The 19,982-nt window shown below is 45.3% G+C and overlaps 1 protein-coding gene across 1 annotated transcript in view; it reads right to left on the bottom strand.

Moving 5' to 3' along the window:
- The window catches only part of LOC119443879 (cathepsin D), a 31,542-nt gene extending 30,784 nt beyond the window's left edge, over positions 1-758 (bottom strand). Inside the window, exon 1 of the mRNA XM_037708487.2 lies at positions 625-758. Coding sequence (XP_037564415.1) covers positions 625-692 — 68 coding nt within the window. The 5' untranslated portion in view covers positions 693-758. The remainder of the gene's footprint in view (positions 1-624) is intronic.
- Between the last annotated feature and the right edge of the window lie 19,224 nt (positions 759-19,982).

The raw sequence follows: 19,982 nt of genomic DNA on the forward strand, positions 1-19,982 counted from the left end.
TTGAGCGTGAGCTATTCGGCGAGATTACAGCGCCACCCAGCCAGCAGCCAAACTCAGAAACGCCTCGGGAGAATTCGGAAAGAAAGCTTCCCTTTAAAATATGCGCACACAAGAACAAAAGAACAAGTTCCACAGCTTCTGAAACACCACACAGGTGACTGAAAGTAAAGCCAGTTCACAATGAGAACAGTATCATGAACAACGGGCAAGGCTATGGAAGTACGCTGAATTGCACTTTGTTAAACACGGTGAAATCTTAAAGCTAGGTGTGGTTCCGCAACATATAATGCTTTAAATATGGATGCATAGACGACAAATAGACGAGCGAGCTAATATAACTTTTTGTTACACGAAAGTAGAGAAAACTCATAATGCATGTTAAATTTTAGGTCGCAGCATGAAAATACAACGAAGTTTCATAAATTAAGATCGTTATTTGTAAAAGACACACGCACACTCACACATACAAGATCTGTGGGCATTACACCGGTCCTATGGCACATAGAGGCGCCGTTAGAACTTGCGCAGAAACAACGAAAAAGCACTGTCATCGTGTTTTACAGTCGTTTAGAGGTAAAGTTGAAGATAAGCATCAAGCCGCACATGCCAGCACCACCGTCTCACCTAATCAACGCCGAAGCGGCCCCGATGAGGACCGCGCCGACGGCCAAAGTACGTAGTGCTTGTGTCATCCTGCTTGGAGGTGACTAGAACACAAGCGAGATTCGCCGGCAGTGAAGAATTCGATCGGTTCGTTCGCGGTATATATTGGCGAACTCTTAGATAAAAGCGTCACGCCCTTGCCTGTTGCCGCTGCTATCAGCGATTTATTCACGCGTCCTTTTTTTTTCGTGGTCGGTCTTGCGTTCAGATTTCGCAATCCTCCCTCAGCGGCATGCAGTCACTTAATAGGAGTCAAAGGTGCCGGAGACGAATATGCAAAGGCGGTGGTACGTGCTTGCTCTGCCCAAAAGAACGTGATTAAGGGTGCGAAGAATCAGCATTTATTCTGCTATGAAAAGCAACTTGCTCGTACGCGTGGCGTTATCACGAACGGATGGGGCGAGGGGGGGGGGTGGTTGGCATGAAACAATGAGCAGGAATAGACGTGCACACACGCGCATACACACAAAAAAAGAAATAACGCATAAACGCAGATCACAGAAAACAGTTGCACGATCGATCAAATTTATCTTTAACTGTACTCCATGTCCTGTGCACAACATCCCATCTCATACTTTAAGTGTTCGTCATTTTTTTCCACTGAGTCATGGGAATATAACTTGAGCACCTTGACGTTTTCAGAACAAGGTCTCCTTTAGCGACTTCAATCGGGTTTAGCATACATCGCATCTGTGGATTTGTCTGGCCTCTTGGTCAAGAAATGGCCCTTTGGCGCCTCCGCAGCGTCGTAGGGGGTCCCAAAAAGCATCAGAACGTAGGTCTCAGCAAGACAGAAAGTGAAGCAAAGACGCAGAGTAGGTTATGTAATGGTACGGGCGTATTTATTTGCAATGTAGTAGAACATTAACCTCCTTTCACTATAGATTGCACATATGACCAAGATCGCCCCACCTAGCCTCTTTGTCAAAAAATAAGGTGTCACATTCGTCATTGATAAAGAAACAAGGTGTCCGGCAAAAAAAAAATGTAAGGTGTGAATATGCAACGAAGAAAATAAAGCAAGTAACGCATATATATTATGCAATTATGCAACTTCGCATCATATTCAACGCCCTAATTTCATTATATATAAATGCATATACGATGTACATCGACCATGTCTTCTTTCGCGTTGATTTTGGTTGACACGCATTTTCTTGTAATCACCCGGAATAAGACTACGCTCAGCCCAAATCACAGTGCTGTGGGAGTACATTCCCGGGAATGCAGCTTTTACCTAGTTTTCAATAAGGTATAAGCCCACAATCACTGAATCACAATTTAGTTCGAAAGTTGCAGCAACTGCAGTATCCAGATTGCCACACTTGTGTTATGTAGTTAGAACTGAACTTACCGCTGTCAACTTCACAGCAACTTAATGATCAATCCGACAGTTGCGCCATGCATTTCAGATGCACGCATCGAGGTTTATATTTGCTATGTTGAAAAGATAGAGTGAGTCTAAGTCTAAGAGATGGACAATTTCCTAAATTACTTGAGCAAATCCTTGTTCGACCATAACAGATAGGATATTTTCGGGTGCTAAGTGAACGAGCGAATTAAAGTTAATCACTCAGGCAAAGCATGGATAAGCGAGTGCGTTCTTCCAGGTAACTAGGATCAGCAATTGCCTTATATTGTTCAATTGTGCAGCTGGGTTCAAACCGCCGAGGTGGTTTATCGGCTATGGCAATTAAATGCTTAGCTAGAGGTCGCAGGGAAGCTTCCTGGCCACACAGGCTGCATTCTAAGCGTAGCCGAAGGTTTAAAAAAAGCAGGCAGATCTAATACACACGTTGGAATCTATATAGAACGAAGGCTTCGTGGAGCCAGTTATAAAGTGGTACAAAGCTCAATGCGATGCTTACAATTGTCTAGCACGTGCGCTAGAACGGGGTACGGCATGTATCGCATGCGCAAGCTTAGCGTTGACACGAAAGAAATATATGCACACGACAGTAGCCTCGATGTTAGAGCATCCGGCTGCTGTGTTGGTAAAGCAAGATTCGATCTCCTGCAATTGTTTTACGAAACTTACGCTGTGCGACCTATTCCTCAAGACAGCAATAACAGCTACAGTCAGAAGAGGCCGTTAAAGAGATAATTTATTTCAAAGAAGGCAGAGAGCCTGAGCTAGCGCACTCTAGCCTGCTTACTCTGCACAATATTAGGGGGTACGGGGACATAAAGGTGTAATGAGGTATGATGATGACATAGCAATAGGGATGCACAACGGTGAAAGCAATTTCAACATTCTGTTGATAAACATTCACAAATTCATCTATGAAGCCACCCACCGGGTTCCAGATATCTTCTGGGGTCCCTAGTTGACACGAACCTTCAGATAAAGGCGCTAAGACGAAGCTGGTGTCTGGGCTTCTCCTAAGTCAGAAGCACAGGTGCCAAGCAAAAGCTTTACAAAATGTAAAGATTTGCGATAAGCGGCTGTGGTACGGCGTAGCACCTGTAGGGCGCTGTTAGCGGCCGGATTCTCGGACTCCGCAGAGAATCGCGCGCATTGACTCTACCAGATGCTTCAGCATTTTTTGAACGCTCTCCTTCTCATTATGTCCATTTTCATGCTTGCCTGTTGTGCCTATCATTCTTGTCTTCTTGGCCAGTAAGGCTCGCAGAGAAAGCTTCGCCTAAAAAGACTCGTGTGCTGAGCTTTCGGTGCGGCGTAAAATACGCCATGGATTCACAACTAATCTGTATTCCTTCACAGCGTCTGCATTATAGCTTCTGAAGCATCCGCGACGGTGAATCTGTAGATCTGTAGTTAATCTGTTAATCTGTAGTTAATCTGTAGAAGGGACCAAGAAACACGCTTGATGTCTCAAGCCAGCACGTTTGCTTTGGCTGCATACTGAGCCTGGATATTACGAGAATGCCTTTTCAGAGGCCGAACTTTACGCGTCCTCTAAATTTCAACGCGTCTGTTTTAAATGGTGCTCAGGGCCCCAAAACTTTAGGCGTGTAGGTGCTTATTTCGATACTCTGTTGCGAGTTCCTATATTACATGTATGCTTTATTGTGGTAGCAATTATATGGGAATTGCAAAGACGTGTTCACTGTCAGCGTCACCTGTGGCGCTCCGCATATATTTAGGTGCTATTCGTTATGCTTGCATTATTTGCAAGGCAGATTGCTACACTGATAAACCGCCAAAACTGCTCAAACTAAATCCTGCGTTCCTGACAGATATTCCTGAGAATTTTGCGATTAGTCGCAAACTAATGTCATGAAACAAAGCATTCATAACGCATGACTTATATGTTAAATCCTCTGACTTTCCTATTACATAATAAAAGCGCAAAACAATATCTAATGTCAAACCTGTCGTCAAACCAAATGTCGTTACGGGCAGCGTGGGGGCGCCTGTGCAATGTCACTACAGGCCCTGCACGGCGTGGTAAATCTTTCAGTGGGCGAGAAAGCTTGGCGCGCGCGCTTTAGTCGGATCCGCGTACTGTTAGAACATCTTCCGAGGAGTTCAAGCGCAGCGTTAAAGCTTGGTATCGCAGTCCCTGGTTTGAACTTCGGGCAAAACTAGCAATTTTTATAGCCAAATGTTACACTTTAGTAATGAATCCCTTGAATATAACGTGGTCTTGCATTCAGAGGTGTGTGTGTTTTAGAGGTAGCTGAGACCCGACTGTGTTTACTATCGCAATATTACCGTGAATATTTTTTTTATTACGAAGTACAAAAATGTGCTAACTCGCACTATACAAGGTGCTTCAAGAAGCCGGTGGAGTGGAACAGCCGTTGCGAGGTGCAAGCTATCCTCAATTGAAGAACGAAACACACGTGCTTGAATTAACGCGGCAGCAATACCGTTTTTTGTTGGCTAGCAAATACATTAGCGCACCAATGGCTACCATGAGTGTGGGAAGTGTGGAAAGATTTTAGTTTCTGCAATGCCATTCTTTCAAACTCAAGCAACATTATTGTTTTCCACCAACACAACGTAGTCGGGAGCATTAATCAAAGAGGCTGAAAAATCGAATAATGAAAACAACCTAATAATAAAAAGCCTGTCGTCCGTAGCAAGCGACATAAGCAGTGACTAATTCATCGTGACGTTGGAGCCGGACGAGTGGTTTAATTAACAAATTTTGTGAATACTTTTTTAGGCTGCCTTAACGAGTTTTAACTAGGGGAAGAATGCTTGCATGAGCTACGGGAGGCAGCTAATGTGTGGTGTTTTATTATTCCGATAGCAATTATATGGACACTTCAACCGGATTTCTGCCGTCGGCGTCACCGTCGCCGCCGTCGTCGCCGTGAGGTTGCCGTATAGATTCCAAGGGCGATAAAATCGTCGCCGCGCGCCGTATGCGCGAGTGAAAGCGCGCGGGGGACACACGCTATCACGGAGGGCGAACCCACGGTGGAAAGCAAACGCGACCTGTCGCGCGAAGAGCCGAGGGGGTATGGCAGGGAGGGAGGCGGGGCGGCGCTGTGCTCCGGCACCAAACGGCGTATCTTGCCACTCAATCTCCCACGCGAAAGCAAGAAACGGGAAGAGGGGGGGGGGGGGGGGCAGCTTCTCCTCTGTCAACAACTTCTCTGCCCTTTGCCCGGCGGTGCCGGTCGCCCGCACCGTCTCTTATCTCCACACGAAAACACCCGTGTACTTAGATTTTGGTGCACGTTAAAGAACCCCAGGTGGTCCAAATTTCCGGAGTCCCTCACTACGGCATGCCTCATAATCAGAACTGGTTTTAGGCACGTAAAAACCCATAATTAAATTTTTCTCCACACGGCTCTGACCTTTGTATGCGCTGTGCATTCGCCGCTCAGTTTTCGCTGAAGCGATAGACCGCGCCAACCTGCGCTTGCTGCCAGCGTTTTGACAGTCGTTGGCTGCGGTCATTCAGTGCGATCTATTCATGTTTGCTTGTGCGTGCTGACACCACGATTGTTACTTCAGTTAGTAAGCCAATGTGTCCAAGTTTACGCAGCCCATAAAACTACTATCCCTACTCCGAATAGCTCTCTACTAATTTGCTATCGCAATCTATGCTTCGCCTTGCGGGCGAAACTGCGACATTTTTTTGTTCCTGTAGAAGTGAAGCGAATATTAGCCACTTTTGATAGTAACTGCGAACGGCGCACATAGTCCACGGGAAGCAAACAATAGGTGTCTGCCCAATCGGTAATGTTGTATTTTTGAGAACGAGAGATGTTTATCAAAAAGAAAACAGTGCAGAATTTGACCACTACTCATGTCGTCGAATAAATTTACCTTGCTTTAACATTCCACTCATTCATTCATGAACCTAAACTGGTCATGCTGTGTGTGCGATTTCAGCCGCCTGCAGCACCTAACTAATCTACGCTATTGTTCTATTATATAATTATTGCTGATCTTTTACGATACGCCCCACTCGCGGCGTATCGTAATCCTAAAAAAATTCACAGAGCCGTTGAGCGCGAACGCCAGTGCTCGTGCATGTCGGCAGCGACACGTAGAACACTGACCCCGCTCCTCTTCTGAGTCGATTAATCGCAGTGCAACGGTGCATCCACTTGACTTCATCATCGCTTTGCAAACCATGCTGTTTGTGCGTCACTCTCACGTCTGGAAGACGGGCTATTGAACGGGCCGTATTGAGACGGGCGTAATCAGCATATTCCCCAGTAGTGTCTGAGCGCGTAAAAAAACAACGTGATAAGACAGCGAAATTAATGCTTATGCATGCAGGTAGGAAGAGAACACGCACGTAAGCAACTCACCGATGATTACGATACTTCATAGTGCGAAATTTGAGCGCAGCTTTATTGGGCGCGGCGGCTATGGCTGGAAGCGCTGGCGCTGCTGTCGTTTTGACGTAGTAAATATGATCACGTGACACCGCTTCGATTTGGTAGCGCTCGCACGGCATGCAGTGAGCCATCTTTCCACAGGGCTTAGGCGACATACCTTAGAATTTCTGTCTAGGAAATTTCTGTCTTTTCGTTTGCAATCGTTTACTATCCGTATCGGTAGCAATAAGATCGTTTTCGAACCTCGGACCCTCGGAACCCGACATTCTGTAGTTCCGAAGGCTAGTTCCTGAACAGTCGATGACGGGATGCACGCTTGTTTTGGTCCGTGTTTGTGCACTTGGTGTAATAAGGCACTGATCTACGTTCAATATAACAGGCTCAGGTATTAATTCCCCGCTTTTGACATAATTCGTTAGAGACCCTGGCTCGCGGCATCGTATGTAAACTTTTTGTACAAGGCCTGCGTTCACGTTCTAAATGCGGGCTGTGATGTTCTTGATGGCGTTTGTCGTTGTGACAAAGTACCAGCCTTTGGCCTGTCTCGTTTTTCGGGAGCATATTAAATCTAAAATGTTTATAAAAACGTGGTACCAACACCGCATAAATTTGTCTTTCACCACTACTTGCACCCACCATAGCTTCGCAATACTACGATTCCTTTCTAAGTGTTCGCTGTACTAGAAGTAGCAAACTAATTGAATTTCATCATCTGTGTCACTCAGTGCTGACTAACGTCCACAATGCCTGATTTCCCGCCGCTATCTGCATGCCTATCCGTGATATAAATTGCAATATTCCCGGACTAATCAAATGTCGGAAACACTTGAAGCTTACAGAACATACTTATGTAGATATGAAACATCATTTAAATAAACGGGCCCATACCACGTGCATAACCGTCTAACGGATCAACGAAACGCCGTATCAGCAAGAAGGCCCTGTAACATCGCGGGGGCGATGATGCTTTCTCGCGCCCACTAAACGCTCCATATCATAGTGTGTTTGCAAAGAATCGCACGGAACTTCAGTTACGTGGAAAGTTGGGCGAGTTGGTGATTATTCATCTTACCGTGAGGGCGAAAGCATCGCACAGACCAGAACGATAGCGGAGAGACACAAGAAGCGTGTGTCGTGCTTCTTGTGCACGACACACGCTAGTTCCGACACACGCTAGTGTGTGAACAGGGCAAAGCGGTGAAAACAGAAGTAAACCAGACAGTCGCTGTTTTCTATATGCTTTGTCCCATTCCGTTCGATGCTTAACGCGCACGTTATTATGATTAGTCACCAATTTGGCCAACTGCCGGCTTTGCTAAACGCTATTACCCAGTACGTTGTGAGACCACGCGCAAGTATACTTGCAGTAATGACAGCCGCGTGTTTACTTTCCTTACGGCAGTTAAAATAATGTAGTTAAAACAAATTTTTGCTTGACATCAGTGCGGGCGGATCGCTTTAGAGAGCTTCTCTCTATAGAGCTTCTCTCTTCTAGAAAAGCTCTATTGCCTCCGTCAGTTCCAGCAGAACTTCTTTGCAGTACGCAGTTTACAACAAAGCTGCATAAAATGCAGCAAAACACGAAAATAAACCACAGGATTTGCTGATACAGCGTACAAATAAACAGAATCAAACTCTCGTCTAAAGATAATCTGTACAACAGGCAGTTATTCCGCGCCCATACTTTGCAAAGCGTAGCAGTGGGCAACACCGTAGCAGACGCTCCGCACGTCATCCCACCTACTACGCGAATCGGGCGCAGACGGTAGATGGCGCCACGGTATGTCATCGCACCAATACATGTTTTCATTTGGCGATATGTTGGCTGGCGCGGAGAATCTGTCTCGTGCGGAACGTTGCAAACGAAGCAAAGTGTGGCGCGACTGTCTCGCTAATCGGGAGATCGCGAGAGGCAGCCCGTGGGTGACGCGTGGGCACGATTCACAGCAGCCACCGCCGACATACCTCCGAACATGGGCCACTTGATTTCCATACATATTAACGGTGGACGCCTCGCCGCATGCCTTTTCGATGGCGTCATTGGTGAACCGACGGCGCGCGCTACTCTGGCGCCATCTCGTAGCGATCGTCGCTGCAAAAAAGTCTCTTGCGCTGAACTATACGCTTTTCTTCTTATCCTTTGCTCCTCCTACGCTTTCCGCTTCATGTTTCCGCTGCACCCTCCTTCTCTGATCTCCTCCTCGCACTCTCTTCGCTATCGCCGTCTTTCATACCCCGCGGCGCTCTGCGTTCACGTTTTCATCCTTCGCTGTGCTCGTTCGCTAGGTTACGTCGAGGGACGTAGTGATGTAGTAGGAACAAGCAGCAAATTTCTTTTTTGTTTGGTAGCACCACCAAAAATAATGGAACAGGGCAGTAGAACGGTCGTCTAAGAGCTGTGCTCTAAAAGAGAGTGCAGGGTGCTGTAACGGACGCGTAGCTAAAACGGTCCATTGCTATCAGGCCGATAGTGACGTCTATGCCATGGGCTGACTTAACACAACAGATGATACACGCTTAGAGGTCCTTTTAAGCGAAGCATGCGTAACGCGGCCATTCTTTAAAGCGTAGTTTGCGTTGTATCTTCCATTGTCTGTTACTGCTGCTGCTGCTGTCACTGTCCTGCATGACGCATGGGCAGGTGGATCAAAGTTTGCATATACATGACAGGAACGTGGCTGAGAGGAAAGGTGACGCGAGGAACTTGTTTGGACCTTTTCATCGCGTCGCATGTGCACGATGCTCTCGGGAGTACCCTAGGCGTCGTCACAATACCCTCTTGATGACTGTAATTATCCATGCCCCTCACTCCCCCCCCCCCCCCCCCGCAAGAGCAGCGCTGAAACAGCAGCGCTTACTCTTCTGCTGCCGTACAATCGAGAGGGGAGGTAGATAGAACAATACAGAGGATGTACGGAAAGCAGACAGAGGACGGGTAGAACGGACGCAGTCACGACACGTATGATTGACACCCTTGCCGTTCTTCGCTTGCAGTTCCCATACTTAAAGGAGCATTAAAGGAAAATAATTAGTTGAGCTGGATTGAAAGATTAGGTATGTGTAATTACAAATTTGCCATTGTTAGCGAGAACAGAGTATTTGCATGCGAGAAAACGCCGAAATTGAGAAATTTGAGCCGGCGACACCTTTCCTGCGCTGTGATACCGCTCATAATGTTACTTCTGAGCCTCCATTTTAATTATTCAGCTACTGGTACATGTTACAGGTGAAAAGTAAATGAGATAATTAAATTTTGACAAATAAAGATACATGCAGTAGGCCGGAGATTATAGCTACATATTACGGCCTTCGCGCTCACTGCACAGAAGTGTCAAGATCTGATTTCGTTCGGCCACACTGACCGCGCTCGTACTTGAACTTGGGGCGCTATAACGTAAAACGACTTCCAAACTGTTTTGATTCCAATTTCTGTAATCAGCCTCCACGATTGATCAAAACAGTTTCGGGCGACTCCCTACTTCGCCTGTCTGCCACACGATGTCCCGAAAACCGCGATAGCTCCCCATCTGATATAACGTGTACACACTGATTACGCATGATAGGGCAGCGCTTGCAGTAAACAGGGAAATTTGGACTCTAGCTAAAGCAATGAATTTTGCGGTCATTGACATCAACCGAGAAGTGCACCGAACAGGCCGCGAAGGCGCTTTTGTGCGTGACGGGATACATTTTAGTGAAAGTGTAGCAACACCGGTTAGACGTCGATTCGCGGCGCGAGCTGTAGCTTTTTTAGGTGGGCCCCAGGCAATTAGGAAGCAGAATTAAGTATTGAACGTAGCGAAACACCAGTAAAGGGCAGTATTAGACGACCAGGAGTCAGGAAAATACGCAGAAAGGATAAGAATAGAAAAGGTAAAATTTGCTACATTAACATGCAGGGTGGTCGCAAGCAGGAGGAATGGCTGGAGATCCAAACGCAGCAGAATGATGAAGCGATTAGCGTGTACGCCTTGACTGAAACACATCTACGAGATTTGGAGCAGCCGCCTCTTATTGACAATTTTGTATGGGAAGGGTGCAACAGAATGACCGGGTCAAGGAAAGGCGTAGGCGTAGGCGTACTAATTAGATGAGGTCTCCAGTGGCGAAGGGTAAACGAGACATGTAAACAGCATTTATGGATTACCGGCACATCGCAAGGTAAAAAGACGTGGCTGGGAGTAACTTACCTATAGACCGGTAGTGATAGCAGAGAAAAAATAAGGAATTGGTTGATTGCATTAGAGGCGATATTATTGAGTTCAGTAAATCGGGCCAGGTGATATTAGTGGGAGATATAAACTCACACGTGGACGATTTAGACGGATATACTGATTACAAGGGCTCTCTAGTGCTGGATCTGTGTGATGAAGAGAACCTTATAGTAGTTAACAGGGAGAATAAGTGTCATGGACAGGTAACCTGCCAATGAGGAAACAGGCATTCATGTTTCGACTATGCCTTAGTCTCAAAAATGCTCTTCGAACAACTAGACCAAATGACAATAGAGGAAAATGGGAAAAAATATCCTGGGAAGCGATCACAGTCGTTTAGCATTAAAGTTTGCGCGAGATACCAACGCAGAACATGAACCAATAGCCTCAGAGTCTTTAAATATGATTGAAGAGGAAATAACAGAGATCGCAAACAACATAGAGAAAAAATTGAGGCTTTTCCTACAGCAGTCTGGGAACATAAGGAACTGGTGGACGTTATGCGGCAAGAAATAAGGCAGACACGGCAAAACAATTGTTGGATTGGAAAGAGAAAACCACGTAAGTGATAAAACAAGGAAATAAAACAAGCTATAGAAGAGTATAAAGAGGCATCTAGGGCTCATCGAGAAGCCAAAAAGTTTGGATTACAAGAAGAGGGGCTTCTTAGATGAAATACATACCGAGAAAATAAAAGGGTGGTGAGTGAGCTCGTGCAAGAAAAACTTAAATGCGCAAGTGAACGTTTGGTGCATAACATTCACAAAAGAGACAAAGGCGCCTCAAAACCATATTCTGGAACCATATAATAGCACTCGGAGCTCCAACTAACAACTCGGAAACGGCTATAAGGGATGAAGACGGTAACAACTACGAAGGAGACGATGCGCTACGGTACATCACAGACGTTATGAGGGATAACTTCGGCACGAGAAAAAAAGCGCAGTTCAGACAACAGATTCAGCAACAGCAGAGAGGCCTGAGAGATCAAAATTTTGCATAGAAACCTTTTATTCGAAAAAGACAGCAGAAAATGTCCCTAACAACACGGCAGCAGGACCCGATGAAATCCCAATACAGCTAATCAAAAACCTCGGTCCAAAAAGCAAGGCACTGCTGACTAATGCCATAGAGCAAGTGATTAGAACCAAGAAAATTCCCGTTGGATGGCGTGAAAGCAAGATGAATCTCATCTACAAAGGCAAAGGAGATAAGGATAAGACGACCTCGTACAGGCCAGTTACTGTAACGTCGGTGATATACAGAATGGCAATGCAAGCCATAAAATTAGAACTGTCGAAGTGGGTGGAGAAAAACGATGTATTGGGGGAACTACAGAATGGGTTCAGGCCAGGCAGACGCTTAGAAGACAATATGTTTGTACTAACTGAGTGCATAGAGATTTCAGTAGCTCAGAAAAGACGTTTGTCGCTACCATTTCAAGATATTAAAGGAACTTATGACAATGTAGACAGGGAATCATTATGGGATATTCTTCAGCACGAAGGCATAGATGATTTCGTGGAGCTTCTGTGGGATATATATATAGAGACAACCAAGTACAAGTGGTAGTGGGAAGGTCGAAACGGTAATGAAATGATGGGAATCCACTAAGCAAGGATGCCCTCTGACACCATTGTTGTTCACGGTTTACGTTAAGAGTATAGAAAGACGACTGCAATACAGCGAGTTAGGTTTTGATTTATCCTGCATGCGCAATGGACAAATGGTGCAACAGAAGGTCCCTGAAATTATGTACGCAGATGACATTGTGCTACTAGCGGACAATAAGAAAAAAATTTACAGATACTTGCGAATATCTGTGGGAATGCAGCGATAAATCTAGGCCTTAAGTTTAGCACAGAGAAATCAGGAATGATGATCTTTAATGAAGAGACGAGTAACTTCGTGGTGTAAATTTAAAAGCTAGTAATACTCATAGCGACGCAACATACGTACCTCGGAGTACACATAAACGAAGGAAAGAATTACTCAAGCAACCACCAAGATAATCTGAAAATAAAGGTGAAGTGGAATGCACCAATAATGAAACACAGAGCACTGTGGGGCCACAATATAGGTATGAGGTGGTGGGTAGAATCTGGAAAGGAGTAATGGTGCCAGCGCTAACATTCGCAAATGCCATTTTGTTCTTAAAATCGAACGTCTTGCCAGAATAGAAAGCTTACGAAAGATCGGTAGTGTAAAGCTTGCCAAATATTTGTATTAGTGTAAATGCATGACTTAGAAACGAATCCAAACTGTTGTAATGGAATTTGTCTGTGTGCAGTGTCGGAAAGCAAACTAGTGGCGCTGTGGTAAAGCCGAATGCTCGGTATATAGAAGGAGCTCTGTTTGCAGCTGCTTCTAAATTCCTTGCGAGCAAATAAACTAACAACTCACAGCGGTGAATGATAAAACAGCATCTTCTGCTTACACGGCTATGCTGTAAAGTGTGCTATCAAAACGATATGTCACCTCGCGGCATAACATGTGCCATGATCCGCTTCACACCTTCCGAACTAGTTATCGAATACTGCTACTTGTGGCTGCAGACAAAAGTACATTAGCGAGAATATTCCTGCTGCTTAAGGTCTTATCCAAATGAAGCTTAAGCAAGTACATCGCTAATTTATGAAAGCGCCTGCCCAAGCAAACTACACTGCGCGATTTGAAACGCCAGCAACATATTTAAAATGTATAAACAGAAACAATGGCCTACTAGCCGGCAAAAAAGAAGTCGTCCCGAATGAAACTTTTTCTAGCAAACCACCATAGCATCAGTTACCTTTTTCATAATGCGCAAGTTTCTTAACCATGCCGCTTTCTGTTGCGAGCGGTCTGCTAGATTATAGAAACGATGAATTCGCGAATTTATGTTATTCCGCAGCGATGACACGAATAATGGTACACAACAAAATCCTTTAGATATTCATTTTCTTTTTTTTTGGGGGGCTTGTGCGAAGTGGTACCATGACGATTTGAGAACTACGTGGCACTGTTACAGCGCACGCTGTAATATCAGAACATCCGGCTGAACCAAGATCGGCTGGCTATGAGCGCGACCGCTCGGGGGCGAGCATTAGTTGTAGTCGCAAATAAGTAAGGTTCACCTTCGACAAACGCTCAGATTTCTTCCCGAAGTGAATGGAAGCATCGACCAGTCAGGAGTAGAGACAAGCAAGAGACGTTTAGAGTAATGTTGGAGAGAAAGCAGGCACGATATGACAGGCAGTGGTACAAGGTAGATATAGAAGTTTTGTGGACTAGAAAGAAGTCACTTTCGCTGTAAGGGCGAAACAATGCATGCGATAGCAACATGTTAGAATGTTACACGAAGCGTAAGACTCGTAGCTAGAGTGGCAGTATAAAATGAATAAACGTAAGCTGAATAAGTAAGAAATGAGCTGTTGTGCTAGGCGTCCTCTGTTTGAATCCTGCCATCAGACAATTTCATTTATGTTGATTAATTAAAGCCAACTTCTTTGTTAGTGAATTTTACCGCCCCTTTTTCGTATCGGGTATGTGTCTAACCACTTTTCTGGGCCCATCCCGGAGATAGTGCAGAGCCGCGCCAATAAAATTACATCATTTTCAGGTCTGAGCTCCGTCATTATTTCGCTCTTTTAATATTTAAATATGATAAGATTTGAGGTAAAATGCATGCGCTGTCGGTGTATTGTTTCATGACGTTTGTTTGTGGACTGCCATTCTCAAAATTATGTTGATAATTTTCGCAGGAATGTAAGACCTGGTCTGATTCAAGTCAGTGATAACATGATGTGGCAATATCACCCGCCTAACCGCAGGTCATATGGCGTGGCATGGTATATAGTATACATATACCTAAATCTATAAGGAACCTCACGGCGACGACGACGGCAAAAGTTTGCTTCGAGTGTCCATATCATTGCTATCGCAAAAAAAATTAACGAGCTGTATGCAAAATGTTAGATTAAAAATGAGTTTCGACAAAGGGCGAAGCAATGAATGCGATAGCAACATGTGAGAATATTACACGAAATGCAAGGCTCTTAGCTGTAGTGGAAGTATGAATTATTATTATTATTATTATTATTATTATTATTATTATTATTATTATTATTATTATTATTATTATTTGGTTTGTGCAGATATGATAAAAGGACACGAAGGAAATAGGGAGGGAGGGAGCAAGCTGACAACTGCCACCGAGAGGGGCACAACGCCTGCCTACTCTTTCACGAGGAGGGAATAGAGGATATGAAAACATGAGGAAAGAAAAGAGGAAATGAAGAAATGACGGAGACACAGACAGAACAAAACAAAGTACACATAATGTCTATAAACGGGAGGCCAAGTCAGTGTCCTTAAGAAAAGTTAGCAGGGCTCGATGGGCCTTGTCACGTCGGGAAGCGCACCCTCTTAGAAAGAGGCAATCGTCAAGGGTCGCACATTGCAGTCCAATAAATCCATATTCCTTAATTAGCAATGCGCGCTGCGCAACGAATGCGGGACACTCTAAAACGAGATGTTCAAGTGTCTCACAGGAGCCACAAAATGTACACGACGGGCTGTCCACACGTCCTTGTCGGTATAGGCGTTCGCGCACCAACACAGACCCAACCCTTAACTTATATAGCAGTGCTCTGGCACGACGGGGCAAGCCTCGACCACGAACACGGGAGGGAACGATCCGTCTGCAACACGCCTTGTCTGGGTGCTGCTTTAGGAGGTGTCGGCGTATCAGAAGACGAGCGTTTTCAAGCATGCAGGAAATGTCAGGGCAGTCACATTCGTGGTGGGCACAACTTGAAGCGAGGCGATCAGCCTCTTCATTTCCAGAGATGCCCACGTGCGAGGGTATCCACTGGGCAATGAGGGACACTCCACAGGAAGTAATTTTGCCCGAAGTTTCTTGAATACTGCTGTTAACGTAAGCCAAGTAAACACGCATGGTGTGGTGTGTACATAGACACATGAACAGAGAAAACTTGGCGACCGCGAGCAGCATCGGTTTGAACCTTGGTTAGAACTGCAGGGAGTTTTCGGCGTTGTCACCTTGTGTTGACCTCGCGTTCCCGTACTGCGGCATGCTGACGGCGGGCAAAATCTGTGCGAACGCTTCGCGCTTTTAAACTACGGGGTTAGTCTCATACGTCAAGGTTGTCGCTTATGCTCGGCATGGCCTCCGAGATTAGCGTGCGCCGGCTGGTTTTGCTTCCGCCTTCCCATTCGCCGCGCTCCCCAGCATAAAAGTATAGTGCCTAGAATATACTTCTAGGCATTATAATAAAAGTGTAATGCGGCGAGCGTTCCCGTCGACCTTGAAGGGAGCTGTTAGCCGAGTGCTACGGCGCCAGCGGAGGCCGCCGTTGAAGGCAGAGTGAACGTGATCTGAGCGTGAGCGGTTGCTTTTTTTTCTTTTTCACGTTTCGATAAGCATTGTCAAAGCTAAGGAGAAGTAGCAGCGCCCGAATCGTCCGAATGCTGAAGGTAATCTTTGTTTACGGCGTTTATTTTGGACGAATTCACGAAGGAATGCACACTAACAGCTCAGTTTTCCGAACATTGCCTATATCACTGTAATGACATATCGTTTCGTCCGTCTCTGCATTACGATATTTTATTCTTGTGCACTTCTTCTCTGCGCAAGATGTCCTGACGTGGATAATAATAGGAGTGTTCTGGCATCCTTATTTGCCCCATAGATTTCTGGGTGAAAAGTGGTTTAATGGTGGTTGGTGATGACTTCTGTGGTCGTTTCGACGGTGGGAACGTTAAAAGTTTATCCAAGCGGCGCGCACCATACTCCTAACGACTGCATCGAGAGAAAAGAAAGACCATCATGGAAGTGCGCGACCGCCGCTTTATCAGCAGAACCCATACCTTCTCGCGCACACACACACACAAGCGCGCGCGCTGCACACATACGCGCTTTACATACGCGCCTGTAGCTCCAGCTGGGAGTAGTCGCAGCGCCGGGGACGGCCAGACTAGACGTACGGCCGGCCCCGCACACCCTCAAGTTCCAGCGGTCGTCACAGAGGAAGAAGAATCAGCCGCGGCGCAGTGCGACATGAAGCGCGTAAGTCGAGCTGCTGTAATTTGGTCGCATACTTTACTTCGCTTTTTTTTTACAAGGAGCACTCAACGAGGCTAAATATTCGGTTTATAAAAGTACATATAATAACCGACATAGTTAACATGTCATTTTTTGCAATATAAACATACCATTATTTTTATTGGACTTCTGTAATTAAAGACTGTGCTTTATTACTTGAATAAATGTTTCGAGGCACTCAGTGAAGTGTGATATGCAGCAGGAAACTGGCATCGATTGCAGTCCGTGCCGTTTATCGATTCAAGTTGTACGGCGGTAATATTTGTGAACGCGGTGGTCGTTTCCTTTGAGCAGTATCACGCATGTTCGTTTTAATTAGATTACAATAATATCACAGCCAGCTTTATGCGTCCGACATTCGATAGCCGCCACCAAACGGGCGTGTTTGAAGACGTTGAATTTTATCAGCTGTGGCGTTCACTGGCGTAACGGCTGCATGCACGGCTTCCGTCGTTAGTGTTTGGCCGCGTCTGGCCGCGTATGGACCTGTTGCCTGAAAAAAAAAAGCGCTAGCTAGCGCTAAAATTTATCGCTGGAACCGAGCAAAGTCTGCTTGAAAACTACCCACGCAAGTGGATTAACCTTGCAGCCTCTGGGCGTGTGCACCGGTGAGTAAAAAAAAGCAGTGCTTCGCATTTTCAACTTTGAATTTATATGCGTGCGACGCGGATAAAACAGATTCGCCTAGTCATTTCTGAAAAGTGGAAAATATTAATATTAAAGGAATTCCTCTTCAAGGGAAATTCAAACGAGGCTCTTGGTATTTTGCCACGTTGTTAAATTTGCTAGCATTGAGTATAGCATAAATAATAAATAGCTGCGGCTGTTTCTGCATGAATTATACACCGCGATAAATTCACTGCACATTAGTGGTGTACTTCCGGTGATACATTTAGATTAGTTGCATTCGAGACATAATAAAATGACTGTGTTTATTACTAATATCCGGCATAAACAATCGTCATCTAATCGAGGCTTGAATAAGCCCAGCCCAAACAAGGGTAATATTGAAAGAAATGCACACGCAAAGCGATGTCGTGGTGTATGATTTTCTGTCATGAAGCGTGTTGTGCACTGTTCTTGGACGTGAATCACAAGCTCTCCCACATTTCCATTATAGTAATTGAGGCTCTTTTTTCTTTCAACTCCCGCCTTCAAGACACTGCTCATATTTTTTCACCCCTTTGGACTCTATTGTCTCTGGACGTACAAGTCAACAGTGAGCGTGTCAACAATGGAAATACCCTCAAGGGCCGGAATACTCGCAAGGTGTGTTTTTGAATACTTCACTAAGTACCATCATTTGTTCACTTATTGGACTAACATTTGTTTCACCATTTCTTGCTGACATTTGGTCGTGCTTTCATGATTTCTTTTTTCGAGGAAGATGCAAAAAAGAGAGATTATTGGTCTGATAGCTGCCCACGCAATGCCACAAGAAGCTCAACTGTCACCATAACGGCAACAGGTCCTCTTGAACAATGTGCCTCACCATGAAATGTTTGCAAGTTTATCAGATTACAGGGGTGTGAGTTAGTGATGAACAACTATCGATAGTATAATTGATACTATCGATAGTTGAGTCAATATCGGTGGTAAAAGAAACTATCTACAGCGCTATTGATATGAATTTCGACACTACTATCGATTGCACTTGCAATACTATTACTGATAGTATAAAATCAACCGCACGAAATCAGTGCAGCATAAGCTTGGTACCCCGTGTGCGTGGTATATGGTGGTGGTGGTGGTAACTATGACAGGACCCTTCATTATCGCAGTCTACCCGTCACTGAGTGTCGCAAATGTCCTTGTGCTGGCAACAGCGACCCGAGACGCACCGTTTGGCGCTCTTGCTTCTGAGCCGCTATTTTGTAGCGATGCCTTTCCGGTGTTAATGCCTTTTCGCGCTTTTCGCCGTTGGTCAGTGGTCGGAGTGGCGGTCTGCTCATGTTATCACGGGATCAGCCGGCCGTGAGCGGTGGATGATAAGACTAGTATATAATAAAGCATAAGGCATCGCTACAAATGAGTTGAATTCCAGTAGAGTTATTCAACACGTATTCTTGCTGGGTTTCAAGGTCCGTGCTTGAACTGAAACGAAGCTACATAGGCACAAAGGCAAGGAAAGAGCACGTTGTCCTTGACACAGCAGTTGCGCACTTGGATTTGTTCCACAACACACCATTCCAGAGCTCTAAACAATTAAGTTTGCTCACGAATGTACATACGTGCATACAAGAACATTGCTTGCTCAACTAAAGCGATGGCCACACGTGAATGTTACTGGAGTTCAGCTTGCTGCAATTGAAATCCAGGTAGACGATGGTCGAAAGCGAAACCATCGTGAACCGTTTTCGATCAGAAGAAACGCAGACCGCGCCAGTACTTGTTGCATTGGTGAACTAAGCAGGTAATGGTCGGAAACCCAGCTGGTCCTGCAGTTGAAACACCTAGACAGCAGGCGGTTCCAAACGAAGCTGCGGCAGGAAGCCGAATTTGCGGTTCCTTGAGAGACAGCAACCGGAGCCCTCAACCGCAACCTCGAACGCAGAGCGAACAGTTAGCCATTACCTGGAGTTACATCGACAGGAAAGGACGAGCAACCCTTTAGAATTCTGGAAATCTTGACAGTGCTCCACAGCGCCGCTCTCTGAATTGGATAGGAAATTCTCCTGTGTTCCAGCAACGCCGGTACCCACTGAGCGCGTATTCTCAGCGGCTGGACAGATCATTTCAGACAGGAGCAGCCGGCTGAAGGGCACGAAAGTTGGCATGCTTTTGTTCCTTCATCGGAATGCTTGGCTGACACATGATAATTAAGGTGAACTGTGCAACTGTAGCGGAAAGGAAACCGTTACATGTGGCGGAATTGTGCGGCTTCAAATTCATATTGCATGTTGCGATTTAAAAATAAAAATATCAAGAGCGAAGTTTGTTGGTAAGGCGTAACTGGTTTCTTTTGAGTATGAATTTATTGATGGATATATTCATTTTCACTGCAAAAATAACTTATTTCGTTCGAGAAAAATTGCTCATAAGTTAAACGAACTGAGTATTGCTGATAGGAAGCTATCGTAAATGCTTTGGCAATATTGCCATCCAACAACAGCATAATTATTCATAGCACTATGGATAGTATTATCGGTAGTAATACTACCGATAGTACAATCAATAGGAACACCGATTGCACTATCGATAGTACTATCGATAAATCTATCGATAGTTTA

This window comes from Dermacentor silvarum, chromosome 3 (assembly GCF_013339745.2).
Source record: "Dermacentor silvarum isolate Dsil-2018 chromosome 3, BIME_Dsil_1.4, whole genome shotgun sequence".
NCBI classification, from domain to species: domain Eukaryota; kingdom Metazoa; phylum Arthropoda; class Arachnida; order Ixodida; family Ixodidae; genus Dermacentor; species Dermacentor silvarum.